The sequence below is a fragment of the Halichoerus grypus genome, chromosome 4 (assembly GCF_964656455.1).
Source record: "Halichoerus grypus chromosome 4, mHalGry1.hap1.1, whole genome shotgun sequence".
Lineage (NCBI taxonomy): Eukaryota > Metazoa > Chordata > Mammalia > Carnivora > Phocidae > Halichoerus > Halichoerus grypus.
The window spans coordinates 125,547,993-125,573,554 of record NC_135715.1 but is presented as its reverse complement, the minus strand read 5'-3'; the positions used below and the strand labels follow the sequence as shown (position 1 = coordinate 125,573,554).

The window sequence follows — 25,562 nt, the reverse complement described above, 5'->3', positions numbered from 1 at the left end:
TATACTATAGGGGAATATTAATAAATACATTCAAAGTGTCACTAAATCATTTTCTTTAGAATATGAGGTTTTAAAGCATTATATCCATGTGTGTGAATTTATTACCCCTTTCAAACAAATATTTCCAAAGGAAATTTTATAGTGGAAGCATAGAAGAAGGGGGATTCAATACAGAGAAATCTGATTCACAACAAATAGTCATTAATACAGGAACTCCAAAAGTTAAGTGTACCTAGTAAGGGAAAATGTTCCCAATGAACTTGAATAAATACCTCATCTGTCATTAGGGTTGCAATTGATCTGCCAATCTCATGGTACTGTTGACCCTTTCCCAGGGGTCCCAGAAGAATGAACAAAAATCTGTAATTAAGAAGAAGAAAAGAAAAACAAAAAGTTTCATGGTAGAAATATAAAAAATAACTTCAGTAGTTACAGAATCACTCAGCTCAAAGGAATTATTTAAGATGAGGACTTCAATGTAAAATACTTACATATTTTTTCACAGTTTATTACTATTTTAAAGCATTTTATAATGATTGACTTTTATACTTAAGATCTTTGAGCAATGGGAATCCATGGTTATTTTGATCTCAGTGTTTTCCCATTTAATTACTTGTAGATCCTACATGGTAGTTAGTGAGAATTTTAAGGATTCTATAATCCTTAGAGGAGGAAGGTAAGAAAAGTAAAATATGATTAAACTTTTCTGAATTATAAGGAAGAACTCACTACTATGCAAATTATAGAATGAGGTAAAGAGGAAAAAAGTAATATAGTATTATAAACAAAGAAAGAACATATGGTCAAAACAGTGGGTATATGTTAAATTTACATTAAATAAAAAATTATTGTCAGGAATCAAAGATCAGTTAGGAAGAAAAAAATAGGGAGTTAATGATTTATTAATTCCGATTTTGGAGGAATAAAAATACTGACTGCATTGTGGTATTCCATCTAAATCAGACTGAAAGCCTAGCAAAGTCATCAGCACAACTGGAGCTTTTGAAGAAATCAGTACATGCTCTAATTTTGGAGGACCGGTAATTGTCTTATCTCTGAAAAGGTCAATGCTAGAGTGAAATTGTGAAAATTTTAAAATGCCATATATTCTGCAATATAATTCAGTGGTATTCATTTGTTAAATGGTTTATGCTCTTAAATGTGAAGACTAATAGCTTTATAAGGTGTAAGTAAACAGATACTATAACCTTACCCTTCATTTAGTTACAAACTTTAGTGATTATGCATGTTTTTACATAAAGCATATATTATAGTCTTAGAGAGTCTGACATTAATTTTTTGTGTCAGCTGTACTTGAATCCAAGTCAATTTCTACTACACAGAAATGTCCACTATAAATTTAAAACAGAAATAGCTTAATGTGGTGGCAGGTGCTTTATCAACTATAATACTTTCAAGAAATTTTGTAACCTATGTACATCTTGCCATTTTTCAGGCTTCTACTCCATGAGCTATTTATAAAGTCCTAAAAATTTATTTTCTGACATTTTTACTATGTGTTGCTATTATATTCATGGTGTGCCCTTTTGTCCTCCTAAGAGAGAATAATTAGGAACCTCGAACAGCTTTCTTTATTCTTTTTGTCTAACTAATCTTCTTCCATTTTTCACCTTTCCAAACTAAATAGTCTAGTCTTTTTAATCTCTCCTTATACAGTGGCTCTCCTGTGCCCCTAATTTCTCTTCCATTGTTCTCTACACATATTTTGCTGTGTCAGTATGAAATGAGGTCACCTAAACCTTGACATTTTTCAAAGTGAGGGTATATAACCCCATTAAGGCTTTTCTCTACTCCTGGGAATTTTTCTTTTCTTTCTTTTGAAATACAGGAACTATCCTTGTCATAAAGAGCCATCATTGATGCAGAATTTCATCAGACACCTTCCTAAATGGTGGAATGGGAATGTGCTGCTTGGTAGACTGAAAAGGAATTTTAAACTACTAAAATAATACCTCTACAATTAGTAAGTTTGACATCTTAAATCTGAAGTCCAAATTCCCAGAAACTCTGAATAGGTTACAAGTTGTATACAGAAAAATGCAGTCTAATCATACTCAGATATCATTTTAATGTGCTCAGGTCATCGTCCCTCTTTTTAATAAAAGTTGGCATGTATCAGAACTCTCAGTAGCACTCCAACAGGATGAACAGACACTTCTTTCTATAACCTGAGTGGTAACCAGGTTCCTGCTTCAAATCTGTTCCTGTCAGATTCAGGGATAGGTACTTTTGGGGGGTGGGGAGGGCAGAGGGTGGGAGAGAATCCTAAGCAGATTCCATGCTCAGTGTGGAGCCTGACATCCAGGTTCAGTCTCACAATCCTGAGATCATGACCTGAGCAGAAATCAAAAGTTGATCGCTTAAGCAACTAAGCTACCCATGTGCAGCCAAGGATAGGTACTTGAACAGCAAATCCCATATTAGTCAGCAGAGGTCCTACGAAATGAGGCCTCTCCTGGCTAAACTGTTCCATATTTTTGGAATATCTTATCCATAATCGAAGCACAGAGTGATATAATCTGCTGTGTTTTTAGTTAAGGCCGAAGGTCCACAGAGGAAACATATTTTACAAACCCAGTACCATAGCACCTGAACTTTTCATCATTTTAAATTGGCTGAGGCATTCAGTGTTTGGAAGAGGAGGCATACTAATAGCATCTGAAACAGGTATAGCATCAATCAAAGGTCACCCATCATGGGGGAAATGGAGCCCTCCCTCAGTATGTTTTGCTATGGGAATACGAATGGAGTGAAAGGCTATCTGTGTATAGAAATCCCATTTGATAGAAAAAGGAAGAAAGCAAGGTCCCCTGGATGAACTGCTAGGAACCTAACATGCTGAAGTCAATAGTCTTCTTTTTCTTCACAGTTTTGCCCTTGGAAATATATTTTATCTATAAAATAGAGATAAGTGATAAACAATGTAATTCAGTTTGTGTTATCCCTAAGTTGTTAGTTGTTATGTATAGTTAAACGAAAATTAAGTTTAGGTAATCAAATTAAATTTGTACTTTTGATTTGAATTCAACCACAGTATGACAATGCTACTACCAGTGATTTTTCAGACTCTGTGTATGGGAAGCATGCTGCGCCTGAGATGGAAATACATGGTACATTAGATAGACATCTCCTAAGGATGGTACTTACATGTACTCAGAAGGCCTACTCAGTCAAGCATAAGCTAAGCCTTCGAAACCTTTACCTTTTTGAGTCTGACCACCCTCATCTGCTGGATCCTCTTTTTAGCCCATAGTCTAATGCAATCTTTGAGGCAAGCCTAACACTTTATCCTTTTTACCAACATTATAAGAAAGGATTTATATGGCGATATAGACCAGGGTATTCAGAGTTGAGGAGCAAGCCTGAAAGAAAACATTGGAGTTTGAGATGAGGGAGGAAAGGACAGAATAATTTTTAAAATACTTTTTCTCCTCTTCCACAAACAAGAAGAAACAATTTTGTGAATGACACATTAGTTTCTAGAAAAAACTTTCAGAGGAAATTATATTTACTTCTTGGTTTTTTTTTTTTGGTTTTGCTTTTGGGGGGAGGGGTTACCCAAAAAATGGTTTAAGAAAAATGCAAAAGATGCTCTGATAATTTTTACCTGGTTGGAATTGGGACTTCAGCCAGTCCCTGAAGCAGCACAGCAGGAGACAGCCTGACAAACGCGACTACAGTCCGATCCAAGAACTCCAACTCCCCGACTAGGATGTTTGAAGCCTCAGCACCTGGAGGAATCTTTTTCATAAAATGCAGATCAACCTGAGAGCATCACAAAGTAAAATAAGATAAATCAAAATTTGCTAAATCATATCCTAGCACAGTGCTTCACACATGGTAATCCATCAATAAATGTAGGTAAAATAAATATAGCTTATATAAATATAATGTACACAAAGTTTTAAGATAGTTAACCATTTCATTTGCCCTTTAAAAATAGTAACTATTTTTTACTTGTATATTTTTCTATGTTCTCATAAATAAGGTGAATACTCTAGTTTCTCTATTTCGTGTCTTTAAAAGACGCTTCTTTGGCATCAGCAATCTTGAAATTTTCAGGGAGAAAAACTTATGTGCTCAAGTAAATGAATATACTTTAATCATAATTTAATTAGTATTCGCCAATAAATTTAGATATTTTATACTACGTTATCTTAATTTTGTGCACATTTCAATTAATACTCAAAATATGCCTACTTCAAAAGAAATGTAACCATGTTTCTCCTTACAGTATAAATTATGACTTTAGTCTCCATCTTTCTTCTAGTTTTTCTATATCCTTCACATTCTATACTTGGCCTGATCATTCTTCAATTTTAATTTCTCATCAGAAATTAGAATTTAGATATAGCAGAGTAAAGAAAACAATAAAGGTATTAACATTTGAAGTTGCTGAAGAGCCATAGTTAAATTTCTGATATGAGATGTCTGTGATGGAAATGAACGCACACAAAACAAAAGCGATCATTAACAAGAAGAAATGCTGAAAAGGTGAATTCTGGAAAATGACTGTAAAACATTCTTAAGAGTAAGTATCAATTTTTATGCACAAGGCCTCAGTAAAAACCAAATAGTGACTCTATAGTCAATTTCACAAGGCTTATTTCTTGTTTCTAATTCATTTGAGTTGCTTTTTATGGGTATCTGTAGGGAGAATAAGAGTTTATCTGCTGTAGTAATTGGTTTTATGCTCTCATGTTAATGAAATGGGGGCCAAAGGTCAAAGTCGGGATAGCCAAAGGAGAGAGAAAAGAGCTCTGGTAAATATAGGTGAGGTTAAGAAGATTTTTTTCTTTTGCAAATTTAATGATTTGAGATTTTTTTCCAAGAAGTTTAAAATGAAAAAAATTACAACTTTTAGAATGAGTACCTTAGGAAGTCCATAGCCAGACTGTAGTGACTACATTAAATATGTTACTTTTGGAAATCAAGACCTCAACATAGCTAGTTAGAAGGTTTATAACTACCTAATTTTTCTGTAAGATAAGGGTGCCATAAAACATAAATCCTATTATATGAAGTACACATTTAGCACAAGGATTAAACATAAAAATAATCTGCAGTACTCCACTAAAAACATTAAATAGAACCAAGGTTTTATTTTAAAGAAAAAAAATGATTTAACAAAACAAAACTGCCTATAAAATTTATGACAAATATTATAAATTCTAAAGTTTTTATTCTACAAAAATACTTCCAAATATAAATTTGTAAACTCATAAAACATATACATTGGGATATTACATGGTAAATATTTTCCTTTTATGGAATCTAACTTTTTAATTTATAGATACAAAGTATTTATTTACCTTAATAATAGAAGGTTAAATTTCATGGGAATTATTATCATATTTTCATTTTTATTTTTGTAGCTAGAAGAAATGCACACATTGAAAATGCTTTAAATTAGTAATGTTTTACAATTTTACAATAACGCATAAATTTTTAAGAAGAGAATAAAAGATTACCTATATACTATTAGTCCTGTGAGAAAAGCATAATATATCTTCATAAGTCTTTTAGGGCCTTTTCCCCCCCAATGGAAATAACAATTATACAATATTAATACACTGGAACAAAATTTAAAGTGAGAAAACAGCTTTTTAAGAAAATTTATAATTGATAAATATGAATTATATTGGTAATACCTGTCATAACTTTACTGAGAAATTTAAATTCTACCCAAAAAACTCTCTATAAACTCATTTACTGCTTGACAAATGCTGTAGCCTCAACTATTGACGTCTGTGCCTCAGTCTGGTGGCAATCATACAAATAAATGCTTTAAGAGGCCATTTAATTAAATCAAGGAATACATAGTGTGCTAAAATAGTCTAATTTTACAAAAGTAAATATATGTTCCTAGCATTTGAATTTTTTTGCATTACATAATACTTAACATATCATCGATTTATATCTGTTATTTAGAAAAAGCATAATTTCATGTTTAGCAAATTTGTCTTTTGATTTAAAATGTAATAATTTATAGTTAAATAATATCTATATGGAATAGCCATTATATTATACTCATTACATTATATAATTCTTGGGGTAGTCATATATTTGGGAGTAATAGATCATATAATACATTAATTATATTATTATATTATACAATTATATGTTATATTGTTCTTGCATTAGCCCTGTATTTTTGTATTTGTGCTAATATATTATTCAGAAGAACCCTGACAATCTAACTACCTTTTAATATAACAAAAGATCATATTTAAGAGCCACAATTTAACCTTTTATAAAATTACAAATACCTAAAACTGCTCTGAAGAACTAGGCTAAATTATACCTCTAAGACAATCTTTATGTGGACTCGAGCAGTTGGAATGAACATAAAGAAACCAGAATTTTCTGGTTCTCTGAAGAAGAACTTGAAGAAATCAAGGTATATACTCTTATGAATATGGATTCACACTCATGCTTCTGGGCTCTCTAGACCTTTAAGCTAGGAAGAGAAAGCTTTATTCTGGGCATTTGGTACTTAAGCTGCAGGTGAGAAATAGATATATCTCTAGGGAACAAGGCTAGACAGAAGATCATGGCAGAACAAGAAGTGTCTGGACAAGCCACACGCTGAGATGTGAAGGAAACAGTGATGGGACTTTAGGGAGAAAGTTTAAGTCCTAAGCCCATTATAGAAAGCACAAGAAAATTAATAGGGATTCTCTGGGGAGATATGGTGTTGTAACACTAACCAGCCAGTGATCTTGAGCAGCTCTCTTACTCTCTTTGGGATTCAGCTTTCTCACTCTCTAAATGAGAAGATTTCTAAGGTTTCCTATAGTTCAAGGATTTAAAAATCCACTCATTGTAATATGTTTCACATACTAAAGATAGATGCAGAAGAAAGTTCCTTCCACATAGAAAATAACGTGAAGTCTTCTTTGGGTCATTTGAAATAAGAGAAACACCACCAACATCTGGGAAATACTAAAATAGCCATCTTCTACATGACAGTTTAAAAAACAAAAAGATATAGAGTGTTTTGACACCTCTGCTTTTTAAAAGCATTATGGGAAGCAAAAACCTGACAACTCAGATTATATTCAAAAACATTCCTCAAATTAATAGATTTGATGAGCTTATCCATTGGAAGGGTTAAAAATATGTAGATTGAAGGTACCTAGGATACAGTATTGAGTCATATGAAATGAATAAAGACTTTTTTTCCCCCCTTAACATCTCAAAATTCTACTTGGGTTTGGAATCTACATATTAAAGCTTAAATATTAACATAGCCAAAGTAACCTGGAGACTAGCTGAGCTTTCATAAATTCACTACCAAACTGAAATCATCAGAGCTAAAATCCCTTAACTTGTGTATCTGTAAAATCCGGCACTAAATTTGTCTCCATAATGGTGGATCACATTTGTTCTTTTCAAACCCTATTGCCCTGCCCTCCCAGGTTTTCAGGTAAGAAGTATTACTTGGAAAAAAAGTTCCAGAACTAAAGGCTTAAATTACATTAAATCTCATAGGATTCATTCAACAAATACATCCCAAGCACCATTCAAGGCACTAGACATCCAGGGGAGACCAACACATATTAAATTCTGGTCTAGTATTTATTTTTGATATATTTCCCCTAATATTAGCAACAACAATGACAATAATAATAACCACTTTTTATTGAATATCTGCTATATGCTCAGGACTCTGCCAGGCTCTCTCTATATATTACCTCATTTAATCTTTACAACAAAATTGGAAATAGGTAATATTGTTCTTATTTTACGTATGAGAAAGCTGAGGTTCAGAGAACTTCTCCAAGATCAGATAGCTTATAAATGCTAGAGTTAGGATTCAAGATCTGATGTTCTTTCTCAAAAGCCATGTTCTTTCCAATGTGCCACGATATGGACAAGAGACTGGGGAATAGACATGGTGGGCACTGAGTAGAGGGCTATAGAAATTTCACTTGCCTGTTAAAAGATGAAATGGACCAGTGATTGGAAATGCAATAAGGAAGACAAGGATTAAAGGAAAGATACATATTTTTGTCTCTTCTGTAGTTCTAATTGTTTGGGGGGACCTGAAGATAAGACTACTCTCCCCAATTGACAGTATTCATTTTCTTTCAGATGTAATAAAGCATTTGTGAAGGCTGCAAAGGTAGGTCAGAGAACTAAAAGAAAAATGATATGGAGATATAAAATTCAGTGTCAAGGGGTTATATCCTTTAAAAAAGTTAAAGGTAGTTTATTTCAAAGGATGTGATGCATTATCATTGTTTTTGAGAGTGTTAAATGTGCCCTTGTTATACTGTTAGTGCCTGCATAAATAAGTTAGCAACTTTTTATGTCATTGTTTTTAAGATATTGTTTCAAATGAAGAATTTCAGAAATTAAATGTATGGCAGCTTGCGACAATTTTATTCCAACTTGCAGATGAATGAAGATGTAATGCTTTAAAAAGATATGTTTTTTTGGAGCGGCAAATGGAATAATACATTTGAACCGGCTTAATATTTGAATCACATGCCTCCATATGGTGAAATGAGCTTTGAACCACTGTAGAAAGACAGCCCAAGTATGCCCTCACCTCTCTCTCTTGCTGGTGTGGAGGTCCTTTTTCATGCCTTTGTTTCATCCCACAGGGACTAGTATGCCCCTTTTGTTGGCCTCCCAGTCCCTGCACGCATAATTAACAGACTTAAGCTGGTACACCGTGCTCCCACGGAGACTCCACCAGGCACCAGAGGGATAACATGCACATGACTAGACCTAGACCATTTAGGCACTGGCAGAGGCATTCTGAAACAGCGACAAGGAGCTGATCGCCATTAATCTTCAGAAGCTCGATGCAGGCAACTTCTACTCTGCCTCCCATTCCCACCTCCTCCCACTGTTACAGTCATTGCCAGTGCTAAGTGCTTTCAGGCGGGAGAAAATCACTCTTGGTTACTACTGTTTCAGCCACTCAGATAAAGAGAATTGTTGACCCTCTTTATTGTTCATCAATATGGAAACTCCTCTTTCCTGGTCAAGTGTTAGTTTGCCATAGCCTACGAGAGCACATATACACTGTCAGGAATTTGCTAACCAAAGCCACATGTCTTCTATTTTCTTAGAACATGTTCAAGTAAATGATCTCATCTGAATTGTCTCTATTTAGATGTATCCCTCAACAGAATCAGTTGTTATTATATTTTTATTCAAAACTCTGTTCAGTCTTATCAGGTCTAGTGTTTCCTTACACTAAGGCCTTCCTCAATTACAATTAAGTTTATATCATATGGTTTGTTTTTCCACAGATAGAAGAAAAATGATTTTGGAAAAAAAAAAACTAGCAATCGTTTTAAACAATAAACTTCTGTTAAATTTTCTGTGAAGTCCAGCTATCCTGTTTTTCTGGAAGAGATACATTATACCAAGTGGCTGAAACCTGAAGACTATACATAAATCTTACACATCTGGTTTTGTGAATAAGCAAAACGTTACATGTGAACTTAAATGCTAACATCATCTATAACAGTATCAAGCTTTGGCTAAGAAACAAAAAAAAATGCATGCAAAAAGTTGTGTCAACACCTCTTAAAATGGGTAGTAATTTCTAGTAATAACTCAGTGGCTTACTTAAATGAGAGAGAAAAGCTTACCTTACTAAAGTCAACAGTGCTGTTTTCTCTGCTCACATCATTTTTATTTTCAACACAGGCTGGAGCAGACTGAGGAGAAACAACCTGACCTGCTAAAAGAAATTGTTATTACAGAATACAAACAATTACTTACATAATTCTAGACAGATTGAGTGAAATATGAATTAATCTAGGCTAAAATAGTTTTCTTAATGAGTTTATGAGGTAAGCATGAAGGGTCAATATAAATAGATCTATATCAATACAAATACTCTTATTTGTCAGTTACAGATAGAAATGGGAGAATTCAGTCAAGGAAAAAAAAGCCAATTCTCAGATTAAAACTCCATAGCTAAGTGGTTATTCTCTATGAAGAAGATCATCTACAAAATATTTAAATCTAATCATGGTTTTGAAACATCATTGATTTCTAAATTTCATCCAAAACTAATGATATATATATGACATGTATATATATATATGACAAGATAGATATCTATGATTTAAGCTCAACCTGAAGAATTAAAAATGTATTTTTTTAAAAGGGCAAATATTTATCCGAATATTTATTCAGATATATCTGAATACACAGCATATTTAAAACAATAGTAATTCATGGAATGCCAAATTACAGACAATGACAAAAAAATGCTTTGACAAAAACTTCTAGAGATTACTATATGACAGGGGCAGTTAGAAATACCTTTCCCTTACACAGTACAGACCCTGTGAATATGATTTTATCCTTGTTACTCTTCAATTATGTAAGTATACTGATATTGCCCTGCATGAGAAAAGACCAATAAACTTGAATTGCATTAGTTTTCCATTAACACTAACCAGCAACTTAATTACTTTGTAGTCTTTTCCCCATTAGAGGGAAGATTATGATATTAGTTAAATGGACAGTAGAGGTGGGGATGTGACAATGGGTAATTAAATTCCACTCTTCACAAAATACGAAACATCTTTTTCAATCACAGCTTATCTGAAATCTGTCCATATTCAGCAATTAAGTGTTAAAATTAACAAGCTCTGCTTACTTTCACTTGCATCTTTCTTTTTCCCTAACCTCCCCCCCTCCTCACTTACTACTTTTGCTGTGAAATGAGTAATGGCAACCCAGGTTTGACCATAGTTATGACCATTACTCAGTGACCCCAAATTACTGCTCTTACTCACCTCAGCCTTAGACAGAAATACTCTCTCGTCTCTCTGCCTGCTTCTTCTCTGTACGCTACCTAAATCCCAATTTTATTCAAAGTTCAGCTTTAGTCTCATCTCCACTTACTAGAATCTGTACTTATCCGACCTTCTCTAAACTATTAACGTATATACAAATAGAACCTTTTCTTTAAATTCTCTCCTGAAATCCCACTTATTCTTTGTTACCTAGAAATTACCAAGTATGACTTAAAATACTAATAATTTGCTTTCAAATATTAACTATAATTTTGCTGTTGGAATGATTAAGCCTCTCAGGCAGGGGTCATTTATTCATAAGTACAATTTTGTTATGTTTTAAAATTGTTATATTACCAGAAAGTAATGGATTTAAGATTCTTCCAAAACTTCAGTATTTCTCTGCTTTCACTACACAAAGTAAAATAATACATTTGGTGAAGATTTAAAAATGAATTTTTATTTTTAATTTTTATTTTTTATTATTATTATGTTCAATTAGCCAGCATATTAAAAATGAATTTTTAAAGCAAATTTACCTCCAACCATGTGCACAAATTCTGATTATATCATATTCCAAGACATATATGAGCTTCAGAGAAATGATAGACGTAAACTGCATCAGTTATTTTCATTCTCCCATTTCTAACCGCCATGTGCGGCTATGACTGTGAACTGTTCATTAGCAGCCATTTCATTTATCATTCTCAAAATAATAACTGTAATTTTAAAAAAACCTTTTACATAATGCATTTGTGCTACTAACAGATGTCTTCAATCACCAGTTTCACATCATTTCTCCATATTTTCATGAATTAGAACATTAGATTTATTTAAACTTAAATTTACTGAATGTTCGTAAAATTGAGTGGTGAAATTCAAGGCGTGGAAAAATTAAATAAACATATATTGGCTTTCTTATAATAATTTATTTCATGTGATATAAACCTACATGGAGGGACAATTATTTAATTTGGTCAGCAAATACAAACAAAAAGAGAATCAACCCAATGCAAAATCACCCACTTTGAAGAGATTTAATTGGATAGAAAATATGCCATAACTTAAAATCTGAAGAAATTGGATAGCCTGTGTTTTCATATATATACTTTAAAAGCAGAATATTTTATAAATTACCTTCAGCTCATGTGCTATCTTTAAAACATTGGCACTTGCATTTCCTCTTGTAAATATTAACACTTTGAGATTTATTGTTCTATTCTATTCTTGTTCTAAGATGATGAAAATATTACAAAATATTACCTCATAAAGGTGATAATCAGGAAGAGATTTGAAATCTATCTTTATGAATATTTTAAGCGATATGAATAAGGACCTAGTGGAGAGTACTTAACTAGCAGAAGACATAGGAAGTGATAGGAAATTTCTTGCAAGTTCTAAATTCTAGATATGTGAATAGAATGTATGCTAATATAAGAGAAAGGCATTCAAACTATCAACCTATGCTATAGAAATATAAGCCACAAATTTGATATGTTTTATATTTCAGAGGTAATAGTTAAATAATAGAGGTAATTATTAGTAATAAATATATTTAATCACATCAGTCCTGCAAAGTTTAAAGAGAACTCCAAATTTTATTTCTTAATATGTACATTAATTTGTTAAAATGAAACAATAGGCATTAAATGTTTGTATCTTCAAGGTAGTTTCTGAAAACTTAGCAGGATGCAGAAAAATACATAGATACTATTATTTAATAATTAAACTGACAAGTTTGGTTTAGGTTATTTTGAAAAAAAAGAAGTCTTTAAGGGGCTTAAAATTGTATGTGTTATATATCTAGTTCTATCTAATATATTAATATATATATATAACTAAATCATGAAGCATAGTCTGTTGGATGACCAAAAATTCCATAAATTAAAATAAATTTTATGACTTAGTCTTTGTCTTTGTAAACTGATCTCTTTAGTTTTTCCAAAAATTACTGCCTTTCAGAAGGGGATGGGCTTGGATTTCAAAACAACTTTTATTAACTTAAATACTTTTATATAAGAAGAATCAGTAAATACAGATTTTGAAAGGGCATCCCTTATTTTCTCTCTGATGTTTAAAACAATAGTAATTCATGGAATGCCAATTTTCAGGTATAGGATTTTACCTTCAACCAAAAGTGAGAGTATTTTTTCTAATAGAATAACAAAGAATTTGTTAGGATATTTTTCCCTCCAGGAGAAAATGGTATAATGTTAGGATTTAGCATTCACATATATGTGTGGAAGCTTTATGAATGCTAATTTTCATGATACTCTTTCTAATCATGATACCACAATGCTTTTGAACTTACATATTTTTATCTATTTCTTTATATTACCTTCATTTTACCCATTGGTCACTAACCATATTAATATATCCTATAAATAAATGTCATTGCAATGTTTAATCACATCTGTTATTATAATATCTAAATAATTTTGAGGCATGAAGATGACTACCCAGAAAAGAGAGAGAGAGAGACATTTATTAACTCAGCAGCCTAATTATATTTAGAGTAAATTATTCAAAAACAAATGAAAAATGGACACCATTAGTATTAACTGGGAGATGGTCATGACTATTTAAATGTAAACATTAAAGAAACCTAACATCAGCCTACATATGTTTAGTTTTCCAGGCTTTTATAAATTTATTTATTTTTTAAGTGGTCTCTATACCCAATATGGGGTTTGAACTCATGACCCCAAGGACAAGAGTCACATGCTTTACCAACTGAACCAGCCAGGCACCCATATTTTTCCAGGCTTTTAAACTCAACTAGTTCACCATCTTAAATCCAAAACTCTAATATTTGTCATACATCTTATTAATCAAAGTGCATATTATGTAGTATTCATATTAGCAACTGCTTGAATTAATTTTCCTTTGAGTCATGAATTCATTTTTTCCTCTGGACTTCCATGAGGGAGCATATACCAGTCAGATAAAAAAGTTATTATAGACCACGTATTTTTCCAAAGCAAATTATACAATATGTGGGGCAAGCATAGGAGAAAACTGAGAGTAATTTAAGTAACTGCTAATTAGAAAATGAAAACTCTGCCATTCTACTTGTTACTTCATAAATTTTTCATTAAGTCCATTATGAGACTGGCATAGTCATTTTCCTCTTCAAAAAGTTGTGGGGAGGGAACATGAAATTATGTCAAAAGTATTATTTTTTTTATTTTAAGTAATGTCAGTATCATTAAAGAATCGCATTATGGAAACACAACTGTAAAATATATTCTCAAAATATCTGTAAAGTATCATATTAACTCATTTAAGCCCTCACCTATAGTTTTCTTCTTCTTTAAATAAATTATGTACATAAGTGTTGTATAAAACAGCAGCTTTTTAACTGCTATTTGGCCAAATTCAAATCAATAGGAGAATAACATATCACTTAAGAATAGCATTATTTGCTACTGCTTAATCTGCTGAAACTCATGTGTATTGAAGGAAACTGGGATGAAGACATAAAGGTACGTTACTATTAACCTTGAGACCAAGCTGATTTACACTACCTCAGAAACCTTCAACGCATTTAGAGTACCCAAAGGGTAGGAGATGAGGGAGGTACAGAGATGAGATGAGCCTGTTAGAGACAGACACAAGACAGAGCAAAATAAAGAAATATAAAGATGAATGACAAAGTACATATATGTGTAACAATACATTTATTCATGGGAATAGAAAACATGAAGAAAGAAAGGCTAAATATTTAGAAAATGTTGATTAGGTGAGCTACATTTCAAAAACATAAAAAGTATGTACATAATTAAACTTGGAGAAAAATTAGTATGCCTGACAATAATTAATGTAATATAAGAAATAATAAATTTAAACACATCATATTAGACCTCTTTTTGCTGTTAATATCTAGTCTTGATATTCCAAAACTTAGTAACAACAATATAGCCTCTGAACAGAACTGTCAGTTTTGTTAACAAGTCACCTCGATTTTTTTTGGAGCAATGGAAAATACCTTTATTGAATAACAATGTTTACTTCTGACATCTATGTGAATCTTTTAACATGTTTTCTTTCAAGTAATTCTTGAAATTAGAAATTCAAGAAATTCAAGACTTATAATTCTAGGTTTTTTTTCTTCCAAGGTAAAACATTATGTGGAATAATTTTTAAACTCTTTGTTATCTTACTTATGAGACCAGAATATTTAAAAAACATGAAAGCATATAAATATCTCAACACATAAAAAACATTATACATCTGAAAATAAAAAGTACAGCATTTGTAAAAGTAGTGATTATAAGGCAATAAAACTGATTTCCAAAAGCCATAAATAAAAATCATTCACAATACACATGTGTACATTATTTTAAGGGCTGGGATCTACGCAGGCCTACAGAATCAACTCATATCCAATCCTTCCAAATCTAAATGTTCTCCAGTAACCTATGGTTTTGAAAGTAAGTTAGAGACCTTCTGCTCTGTAACTCCTTTTGTGATCCTAAATAAAAGATGCAACTGGAAAATATTCATAACAGGAGGGAGAAAAGATATGTGAAGGAAAAGAAATAGAGTTAGAATTATTAGTGGGATACAGTGGAATGAGAATAACCTACACCTGAGCAAACACATCAGTGTTAAATTATTTTTAAAACATACAAGTATTATCAGTAGGTTAATAATATTTTATATTAGATTTGTAATCCAATGTCTCAAAACATAATCGAATGCATGACCTAAATGATAAATACCAAATATTGATATATTTACTTTTCAGATGATTTAAACACAAGTGTTATTTTTATTTTTAGAAAGTCCTCCTAGTTTCAAGGAATTACTGACTATTGTTGATATATTTATTCTGAGTACTTTCTACCCATATCTTTTTCAGAGTTTTAATGTTAAAGAAGATATTATTTTTCTATTATTTTTTTGCTGTTGTTTTGCCAAATGTAACTGTCACTTTTTATTGAAACATCAGAATCAGACATTTAATTCTCACAGTTTTGATGCTTAATGAAAAGTGAAAGTTAAACACAGCATGGCGGCATTCAAATGCACGGTGAATCCACAGCATCCTGCAACTTAGCCCTTAAGAGAATGTGCAAAACACCAAGAAAAAGAATTATACAAAAAAGTAAAGCTAACGTATTTAGAGGTGAGACTGACAAATTATCACAAATCACTAAAAAAGTTATGAACAAAATAGTGCAGACTTGGGGAGGAAAGGAGCAAGGAAATCACTATCTCGCATATCAAATCTATAAAATGGGGAAGATCCACATTTGAGACTCAGATTGAAATATCTGAATTTAATTAACTCTTGGAATTACTACCAAGGTAATAATGCTTAAGGAAAAGTCAATTAAGGAAGTAGAAACCTTATTCTCTTTTTTAGACTTCTTTATATAAATATCAGTTCATTTTTGAGGGAATTTCCTCAAAATTGCCTCAAAAGTGAAAGTATATTAAAAACAAGAGGGGGCTTATTTCTATCCCTATGCTGGGGAAGGAAAATATTTTCTGTTTTCAAGTTTCTAGAAAATCTTCATTCCATTTAATTCCTATTCTATAATCTTAAAAGAAAAAAGTCAATCTTTTTGCATGAAATACTCTGAAGAATTTTTTTTTAACAATGAGAATATTGTTTTCACCCTTTTGGATTTCTTAAAATCCTTCTGCATCTCTTTGTACTACTGTACACAAAAAATAAATCTCCATTGCATATTTTGAAACAATGTCAAATCTCTATTTACGGCTACAAATTTCGATTTGTTTGTTTATCTAGAATTTGTCAGTTTTTAGCGTTCCTAAGTAGATTGAGAACCTTAGTAATAAAGGTCTTTCACACTTTTTTTCACTTCTGGATAGGAGATTTATCTCTAAATTGGTGAAGTCTATACATATTTTCAGAATTCTCAACACACATAATTATGCAAAGTGTATGAAGAAGCAAAACAGAGTCACAAGGAGGTGTTATAAGCCTAGGCTTAGAAAACCATTTCTGACAGCATACTCTACAACAATACTTAATTGGGTATATGAATCTTATTAAAAATGTTTCCAAGTTTTTATTACCCTAATGTGTGCCTCAAAAAGATCTCTACGTGTTTAGATAAAGGCTGATTAGACAGATAGTGACAGAATCACTTCAGAACTACTCACATTCTAGTTTTCAGAAAAACTAAGCATTTGCCTCAGTAAGGCAGAAAGTAGGCTTTCAGAAAACTTTGTATCTCTATGTATCTATATGTAGACTTGTGATTCAAGACTATATTTCTATCATTTCTTCTTATGTTTACCAGAAGTTTAAAGCAGTATCAAATACTGTGTCTAGGTCTACATGATATTTCAATAAATTAGTCATCCAGTAAATTCATTACCTTCTTCCCTCCATGAATAAAATGCAATAAAGTTATTTTATGGTAAACATTATTCCCGGTGGAATTTGAAATATAAATTACGGCTAGTTCACAATCCACAAGCCTTGCATTTTTAAACAAACACAAATCCTTCTTAAAGACGTATATTTTATTGTATGATTTCTATTAAAAGTAATCAAATGAAGGCAGAATTTTTTTAAATGTGCTTGCATTCATAGAGAGTTAGTTCATAGAGATATTTAATAAGGTCTTCAGAATCATGTAGACATAAGCCCAATGTCAAAATTAGTAAATATCTGAATCTGTTGTTTTAATATCATCATACCCAAATAAGTTCTAGTATTATAAGCATAATAAAAGTACTACATTTAAATTAAGTCTCAGAATATAAAACCTTCACTTTGTCATTTTTATGTATAACATATTTTAAAGCAAATTGTGATTTAGAATATATTTTGAATATATAATGTGATTTAAAGCAAGTCATAAATTCTCAATATGCTCAGTGGAATCTACAAACACAAGTTGGTATATGTTATAAAGTACTTAATTGAACTGACGACAGGTTTCCCTTGCTATACAGAAGTAGTGTTCCTATGAAACCCTTCATAAGCCAAAATGGCACAAAGTGAAGAGTATCCCCCACTTTCTGGAAGTTTGCCTTATGGCACTTCACTTTTAAGACCTACAAGAGTACAGTAACAGCTTTTTTTGTAAAAGCAAAATCCTCTTTGGATTTCTTTTGGTTAATTAAAATAGGTACTAATGCAGGTCTTTCATAAAAGTGAAGTTGCATGGGGCACCTGGGTGGCTCAGTGGGTTAAGCGACCAGCTCAATTTCAGCTCAGGTCATGATCTCAAGGGCATGGGATTGAGCCCAGCATTGTCCTCCATGCTCAGAAGCGAGTTTGCTGGAGATTCTCTCTCTCCCTCTCCCTCTGCCCTACCCCCACGTGCACACGTGCATGCTCTTTCTCTCAAATAAATAAATGTTTAAAAAGAACCAAAGTGAAGTGGCATAACGTGAATTTTCAGAAAGCAGGGGATACCTGTGTATGCACAACTACAGACTGTTATATAACGGCAATGATTTAAAAAATCAAATAAGTATTTCAAAAATCATTTTGCCATTAAGAACTGGTTTCATGCTCTGAAACAATAGTACATCTAATCATCTCCATTGATTTATTAAAGCATTTCTTCTATATGTATATATTTGATTCAGTAGTAGAAGAATTGGTTTAAAAATCCCATTTAAAGCACAATGTGGAGAAAACTCATTTTCATGCGTTTGTATTTAAGGCATCACTACAGCTTTGGAAAGTAGGAGGGAAATGACATAAAATAGTCCATGCGGAAATATACATGCTTTAGTGCATTTGTGCAAGTCAGAGTTTTTCTAGTACAGCATTTGAAATTACTTTTCATTAATTTTTATCTTTTAAAACTGGGAATTTTTATAGCTGATGAAAGTTTAACAAACTCGTATCATCCTCACGATAAGTTTATTTTCCTTCACAATACTAATAGAAAGGATGGATCTAACGAGAGATTCCTAAGCAACTTCTTCAGGGTAAATGATGAAGGTTCAAATAGATGCAAGGAGAGAACAAAATACAAAAGAATGATAAAACAGTCTGAAGCACAAGCCATAAAGAGTAAGTCACGATTGCTAAAAAACAGTGATTGGTGTGGTGTGCAAAGAGAGTAAGTACGCCGTGGCTCCATGGACATTGAAGATGTAGCACTGCAAACAGCAACGACTATGAACTGGAACTCAGGCTTCACGTATGCAGAGCCACAAGCAAGGCACTGGTTGGTCTTTTCAATCATAATCTCTCAGGGAATTTGTTGACTATGAATAACATGAAATCAATATCTGTTTTCCACAAACAATAATTGGTGATCTTTATTCATTTTAACTTTAAAAAGCCATAGCTCAAAGCATTATATTACATTCTCAGGTTGTGGATGAAGACTAGGACCTTGACTGGGATACAACTGATGCTCAGTTTATGTTTGTTGCATTTGAGTGTGTAACTTCTTATTATATAAAAGTTTCCTTTGTATTCTTTCAAGGGCATTTCAGGAAATTTAAATTCTTTGTTAAAATTTCTACAATTTGATGCTTGAAAATCAGACTATATACGTATAAAAAAGAAATAATTCTACTACAACAATCGGTATTTCAATAAATAATTTTCAAATAAAATATGTTTTAAAGAATTTAGAAGCACTTTGAAATTTCAAATGCCTATAATAAACACAAAGAGTACAATAAAGAAACATTTACCATTTTTATCCATGGAATTTGGTTCTGATTGTTTCTTGCCAATATCAGCAAAGGAACGAACAATGGGAATTCTATTGGTGAGTTTTTTCTGATTCTGGTGGTGATGCTGTTTCATCAGTGCCTCATGAACCCTGTGGCGTACATCCTCATTGAGCTGACCTGAGCTCACTTGTTGGTCAAGGACCATATCTGAAGAAGGAAGGCAAGAAAAGATTAGCACAGTAGATTAGCATAGTATGCAAGCAGCAAACCACTGAGTCCAAACACACATAACCCAGATAATACGATTCATCTTAAAATAGAATGAATTCTTTTAAAAATCTCAAAAAGTTGTGACTTTTTGTTAAAATGTTGCACAAAAAAAAGACGGGAAAATTTTTACTATAAACCATTTGATTTTAAATACGTAATAATTTCATGAAGTATTATTTTTTAAATGGACATAGTTGCATTGAGAACAAGCCTTTATATTCTCAATTATTCACATTGATGGGAGGAAACAGTAACGGGTAATATCAATATAATTAGTATGTTTAAAATTGTAAAGTGATTTATACTTATATTTTAATATGTTTTTTTTCCCCTTTTTCTAGCAGAAAATGATTTCCATGTTTCCTCTTTAAGTAAAAAAAAGTCCATCTGTAAAAATCTGATGCAGGGAGGCTTAGGCAGCTATCTAGTTGGTTGCATTTGGAGAGCAAACAACTCTTACATTGATATAAAGTCAGCCCCCTCAAAACTTCCTTGAAAATGTATTTATATTAGAAAGGTCTTCTATAACCATAAAACAAAGAATAAAGGTGAGATTTCAGAAGGCTATAATTAAGCAGATTGATATTTACCATATGTAGTGTCAGAAATGCCTATAAAATAAGTAGATGAGTAAAGGAATTTTAAGTTTCTTGGTAATACAAAATCACTTCAATAAACCTCATTGTAGGGAGAAGGAGGGTAGATGTGGAAGTAGGAGGATCCTGAGCTTACCTGGTCCCACAGATACATCGAGGCAATAGCCACATTTACACAACTAACTCTGAAAATGACCGGAAGACTGGCAGAACAGACCTTCCATAGCTAGTCATAGAGAGAAGGCCACGTACAAAAGGGTAAGAAAGGCAGAGACGTTGTTGGGAACCAAACCCTTGGCAGTATTAATCCCAAATAGGAGGGAAATCACAAACATGGAAATGCAAGAGATCAGACCCCACACCAGGAACTCCTGGCACTGAGGACCCACACTGGGAGGAGTAGTCCTCTTAACTTCTGCCTTTGAAAACCAGCATGGCTTAACCCTAGGAGCTTTAAAATTAACAGGCTTAACTCCAGGGGAGCCTGAGGGCAATAGGGAACTTGAGTCCCCACTCCTAAAGAGACAGCATACTAAATAATTCAGCTGAAGACACAGCACAGAAGCAGCACTTTGAAAAGTGCCTGGGGTATAGGTGAAGGAAACTTATTGACTAATCTTAGAAAGTATACCAGAGAAGCAGGGATCTACAGGAGATTTCTCTGAGAGCAAAAGTGCTGGCAGGTGCCATTTCTCTTCCTCTCCTCCAGCAGGACATTTGTGGGAGCCAACTCTACACTCTCCAACTACCCTGCTAGCACTGTGTTCCCCACCTGAGCATTCTCATGTGGATCCACCTCACCCAACCCTCTTGCCTCTGCAGGCATCCCTCCAAAGCAGTTCCTGATTGGATCTGACTCCAGAAGCAATGACAACAGAAGCGAAAATAAACAAATGGGACTCTATCAACCTAAAAAGCTTCTACACAGCAAAGGAAATCATCAACAAAATAAAAAGACACCCTCCCGAATGGTAGAAGATGTTTGCAAATCATAGATCTAATAAGGGGCCAATATCCAAAATACATAAAGAACTCATACAACTCAACACCAAAAAAATAAACTGATTACAGAGGACCTGAACAGACATTTTTTAAAAAGAAGACTACAGGTGGCCAAAAGACACAGGAAAAGATGTTTAACATCACTAATCATCAGGAGATGTAAATCAAAATCACAATGAGGTATCTCCTTACACCTGTCAAAATGGCTAGTATCAAAAAGACAAGAAATAACAAGTGTTAGAGAGAATGTGGAGAAAAGGGAATACTTGTGCACTGTTGGTGGGATTGTAGGTTGCTGCAACCACTGTGGAAAACAGTATGGAGGTTCCTCAAAAAAATTAAAAATATAATTACCGTATGATTCAGTAAGTCCACTAATTGGTATTTACCCAAAGAAAATGTAAACATTAATTTAAAAAGATAAATGCTGGGATGCCTGGGTGGCTCAGTCAGTTAAGTGTCTGTCTTTGGCTCAGGTCATGATCCCAGGGTCCTGGGATCGAGTCCTGCATCAGGCTCCTTGCTCAGCAGGGAGCCTGCTTCTCCTTCTGCCTGCCGCTCCCCCTGCTTGTGTGCTCTCTCTCTCTCTCTGACAAGTAAATAAAATCTTAAAAAAAAAAAGATAAATGCTTCCCCAATCTTATTGCAACATAATTTACAATAAGCAAGATATAGAAGCAACCCAAGTGTCCATTGATAGATGAATGGATAAAGATGTGGTATATATACATATATATATATATATATATATACACACACACATATATATAATGGAATATTAGCAACAAAAAAGGAGAGCTTGACATCTGTGATAACATGGATGGACCTAGAGGATATTATGCTAAGTGAAATAAGTCAGACAAAGCTGGATACCATATGATTTCACTTACATGTGAAATCTAAAAACCAAAAGAAATGAACAAACAGACTTTTTTAAATATTTTCTTTTTTTAATTTTATTTTATTATGTTATATTAATCACCATACATTACATCATTAGTTTTTGATGTAGTGTTCCATGATTTATTCTTTGTGTATAACACCCAGTGCTCCATTCGGTACGTGTCTTAATACCCACCACCAGGCTAACCCATCCCCCCACCCCCCTCCCTCTAGAACCCTCAGTTTGTTTCTCAGAGTCCATAGTCTCTCATGGTTCGTCTCCCCCTCTGATATCCCCCCCTTCATTTTTCCCTTCCTGCTATCTTATTTCTTTTTTTTTAACATATAACGTATTATTTGTTTCAGAGGTACAGGTCTGTGATTCAACAGTCTTACACAATTCACAGCGCTCACCATAGCACATACCCTCCCCAATGTCTATCACCCAGCCACCCCATCCTTCCCACCCCCCACCACTCCAGCAACCCTTAGTTTGTTTCCTGAGATTAAGAATTCCTCATATCAGTGAGATCATATACATGTCTCTCTCTGATTGACTTATTTCACTCAGCATAATACCCTCCAGTTCCATCCATGTCGTTGCAAATGGCAAGATTTCATTCCTTTTGGTGGCTGTATAATATTCCATTGTATATATATACCACATCTTCTTATCCATTCATCTGTCGATGGACATCTTGGCTCTTTCCATAATTTGGCTATTGTGGACATTGCTGCTATAAACATCGGGGTGCACGTACCCCTTCGGATCCCTACATTTGTATCTTTGGGGTAAATACCCAGTAGTGCAATTGCTGGGTCATATGGTAGCTCTATTTTCAACTTTTTGAGGAACCTCCATACTGTTTTCCAGAGTGGCTGCACTAGCTTGCATTCCTACCAACAGTGTAGGAGGGTTCCCCTTTCTCCGCATCCCCGCCAACATCTGTCATTTATTTTAGCCATTCTGACTGGTGTGAGGTGGTATCTCATTGAGGTTTTGATTTGGATTTCCCTGATGCCGAGCAATGTGGAGCACTTTTTCATGTGTCTGTTGGCCATTTGGATGTCTTCTTTGGAAAAATGTCTGTTCATGTCTTCTGCCCATTTCTTGATTGTTCTTTGGGTGTTGAGTTTGATAAGTTCCTTATAGATTTTGGATACTAGCCCTTTATCTGATATGTCATTTGCAAACATCTTCTCCTATTCTGTCAGTTGTCTTTTGGTTTTGTTGACTGTTTCTTTTGCTATGCAAAAGCTTTTCATCCTGATGAAGTCCCAATAGTTCATTTTTGCCCTTGCTTCCCTTGCCTTTGGCAATGTTTCCAGGAAGAAGTTGCTGCAGCTGAGGTCGAAGAGGTTGCTGCCTGTGTTCTCCTTTAGGATTTTGATGGACTCCTTTCTCGCATTTAGGTCTTTCAACCATTTCGAGTCTATTTTTGTGTGTGGTGTAAGGAAATGGTCCAGTTTCATTCTTCTGCATGTGGCTGTCAAATTTTCCGAACACCATTCGTTGAAGAGACTGTCTTTTTTCCATTGGACGTTCCTTCCTGCTTCGTTGAAGATTAGTTGACCATAGAGTTCAGGGTCGATTTCTGGGCTCTCTGTTCTGTTCCATTGATCTATGTGTCTGTTTTTGTGCCAGTACCATACTGTCTTGATGATGACAGCTTTGTAATAGAGCTTGAAGTCCAGAATTATGATGCCACCAGCTTTGCTTTTCTTTTTCAACATTCCTCTGGCTATTCGCGGTCTTTTCTGGTTCCATACAACTTTTAGGATTATTTGTTCCATTTCTTTGAAAAAAGTTGATTGTATTTTGATAGGGATTGCTTTAAATGTGTAGATTGCTCTAGGTAACATTGACATCTTCACGATATTTGTTCTTCCAATCCATGAGCATGGAATGTTTTTCCATTTCTTTGTGTCTTCCTCAATTTCTTCCATGAGTATTTTATAGTTTTCTGAGTACAGATTCTTTGCCTCTTTGGTTAGATTTATTCCTAGGTATCTTATGGTTTTGGATGCAATTGTAAATGGGATTGACTCTTTAATTTCTCTTTCTTCTGTCTTGTTGTTGGTGTATAGGAATGCCACTGATTTCTGTGCATTGATTTTATATCCTGCCACTTTACTGAATTCCTGTATGAGTTCTAGCAGTTTTGGGGTGGAGTCTTTTGGGTTTTCCACATAAAGTATCATATCATCTGCAAACAGTGAGAGTTTGATTTCTTCTTTGCCGATTTGGATGCATTTTGTTTCTTTTTGTTGTCTGCTGGGGCTAGGACTTCTAGTACTATGTTGACTAGTAGTGGTGATAGTGGACATCCCTGCCGTTTTCCTGACCTTAGGGGGAAAGCTCTCAGTTTTTCCCCATTAAGAATGATATTCGCTGTGGGTTTTTCATAGATGGCTTTGATGATATTGAGGTATGTACTCTCTATCCCTATACTCTGAAGAGTTTTGATAAAGAAAGGATGCTGTACTTTGTCAAATGCTTTTTCTGCATCTATTGAGAGGATCATATGGTTCTTGTTCTTTCTTTTATTAATGTATTGTATCACATTGATTGATTTGCAGATGTTGAACCAACCTTGCAGCCCAGGGATAAATCCCACTTGGTCGTGATGAATAATCCTTTCAATGTACTGTTGGATCCTACTGGCTAGTATTTTGATGAGAATTTTTGCATCCATGTTCATCAAGGATATTGGTCTGTAATTCTCCTTTTTGATGGGGTCTTTGTCTGGTTTTGGGATCAAGGTAATGGTGGCCTCATAAAACGAGTTTGGAAGTTTTCTTTCCATTTCTATTTTTTGGAACAGTTTCAGAAGAATAGGTATTAATTCTTCTTGAAATGTTTGGTAGAATTCCCCTGGGAAACCATCTGGCCCTGGGCTCTTGTTTCTTGGGAGATTTTTGATGACTACTTCAATTTCCTTAGTGGTTATAGGTCTGTTCAGGTTTTCTATTTCTTCCTGGTTCAGTTTTGGTAGTTTTTACATCTCTAGGAATCCATCCATTTCTTCCAGATTATCTAATTTGCTGGCATATAGTTGCTCATAATATGTTCTTAGAATTGTTTGTATTTCTTTGGTGTTGGTTGTGAACTCTCCTCTTTCATTCATGATTTTATTTATTTGGGTCATTTCTCTTTTCTTTTTGATAAGTCTGGCCAGGGGTTTATCAATCTTGTTAATTCTTTCAAAAACCAGCTCCTAGTTTTGTTGATCTGTTCTACTGTTCTTTTGGTTTCTATTTCATTGATTTCTGCTCTGATCTTTATTACTTCTCTTCTCCTGCTGGGTTTAGGCTTTATTTGCTGTTCTTTCCCCATCTCCTTTAGGTATAGGGTTAGGTTGTGTATTTGAGACCTTTCTTGAGA

The 25,562-nt window shown here is 33.6% G+C and overlaps 1 protein-coding gene across 6 annotated transcripts in view; it reads right to left on the bottom strand.

Annotated features, from left to right (window-relative positions):
* Window positions 1-25,562, bottom strand: part of SLC4A10 (solute carrier family 4 member 10) — a 300,268-nt gene that overhangs the window by 93,649 nt on the left and 181,057 nt on the right. For 3 of the 6 annotated variants that reach the window (XM_036116753.2, XM_078070882.1, XM_078070880.1), the window contains exons 6-10: window positions 19,446-19,634; window positions 9,636-9,727; window positions 8,579-8,668; window positions 3,629-3,786; window positions 273-360 (exon numbers count right to left, since the gene is read on the bottom strand). In XM_036116753.2, the coding sequence (XP_035972646.1) occupies window positions 273-360; window positions 3,629-3,786; window positions 8,579-8,668; window positions 9,636-9,727; window positions 19,446-19,634 (617 nt within the window). The remainder of the gene's footprint in view (window positions 1-272; window positions 361-3,628; window positions 3,787-8,578; window positions 8,669-9,635; window positions 9,728-19,445; window positions 19,635-25,562) is intronic. The other 3 variants (XM_078070881.1, XM_078070884.1, XM_078070883.1) reach the window with 3 other exon arrangements.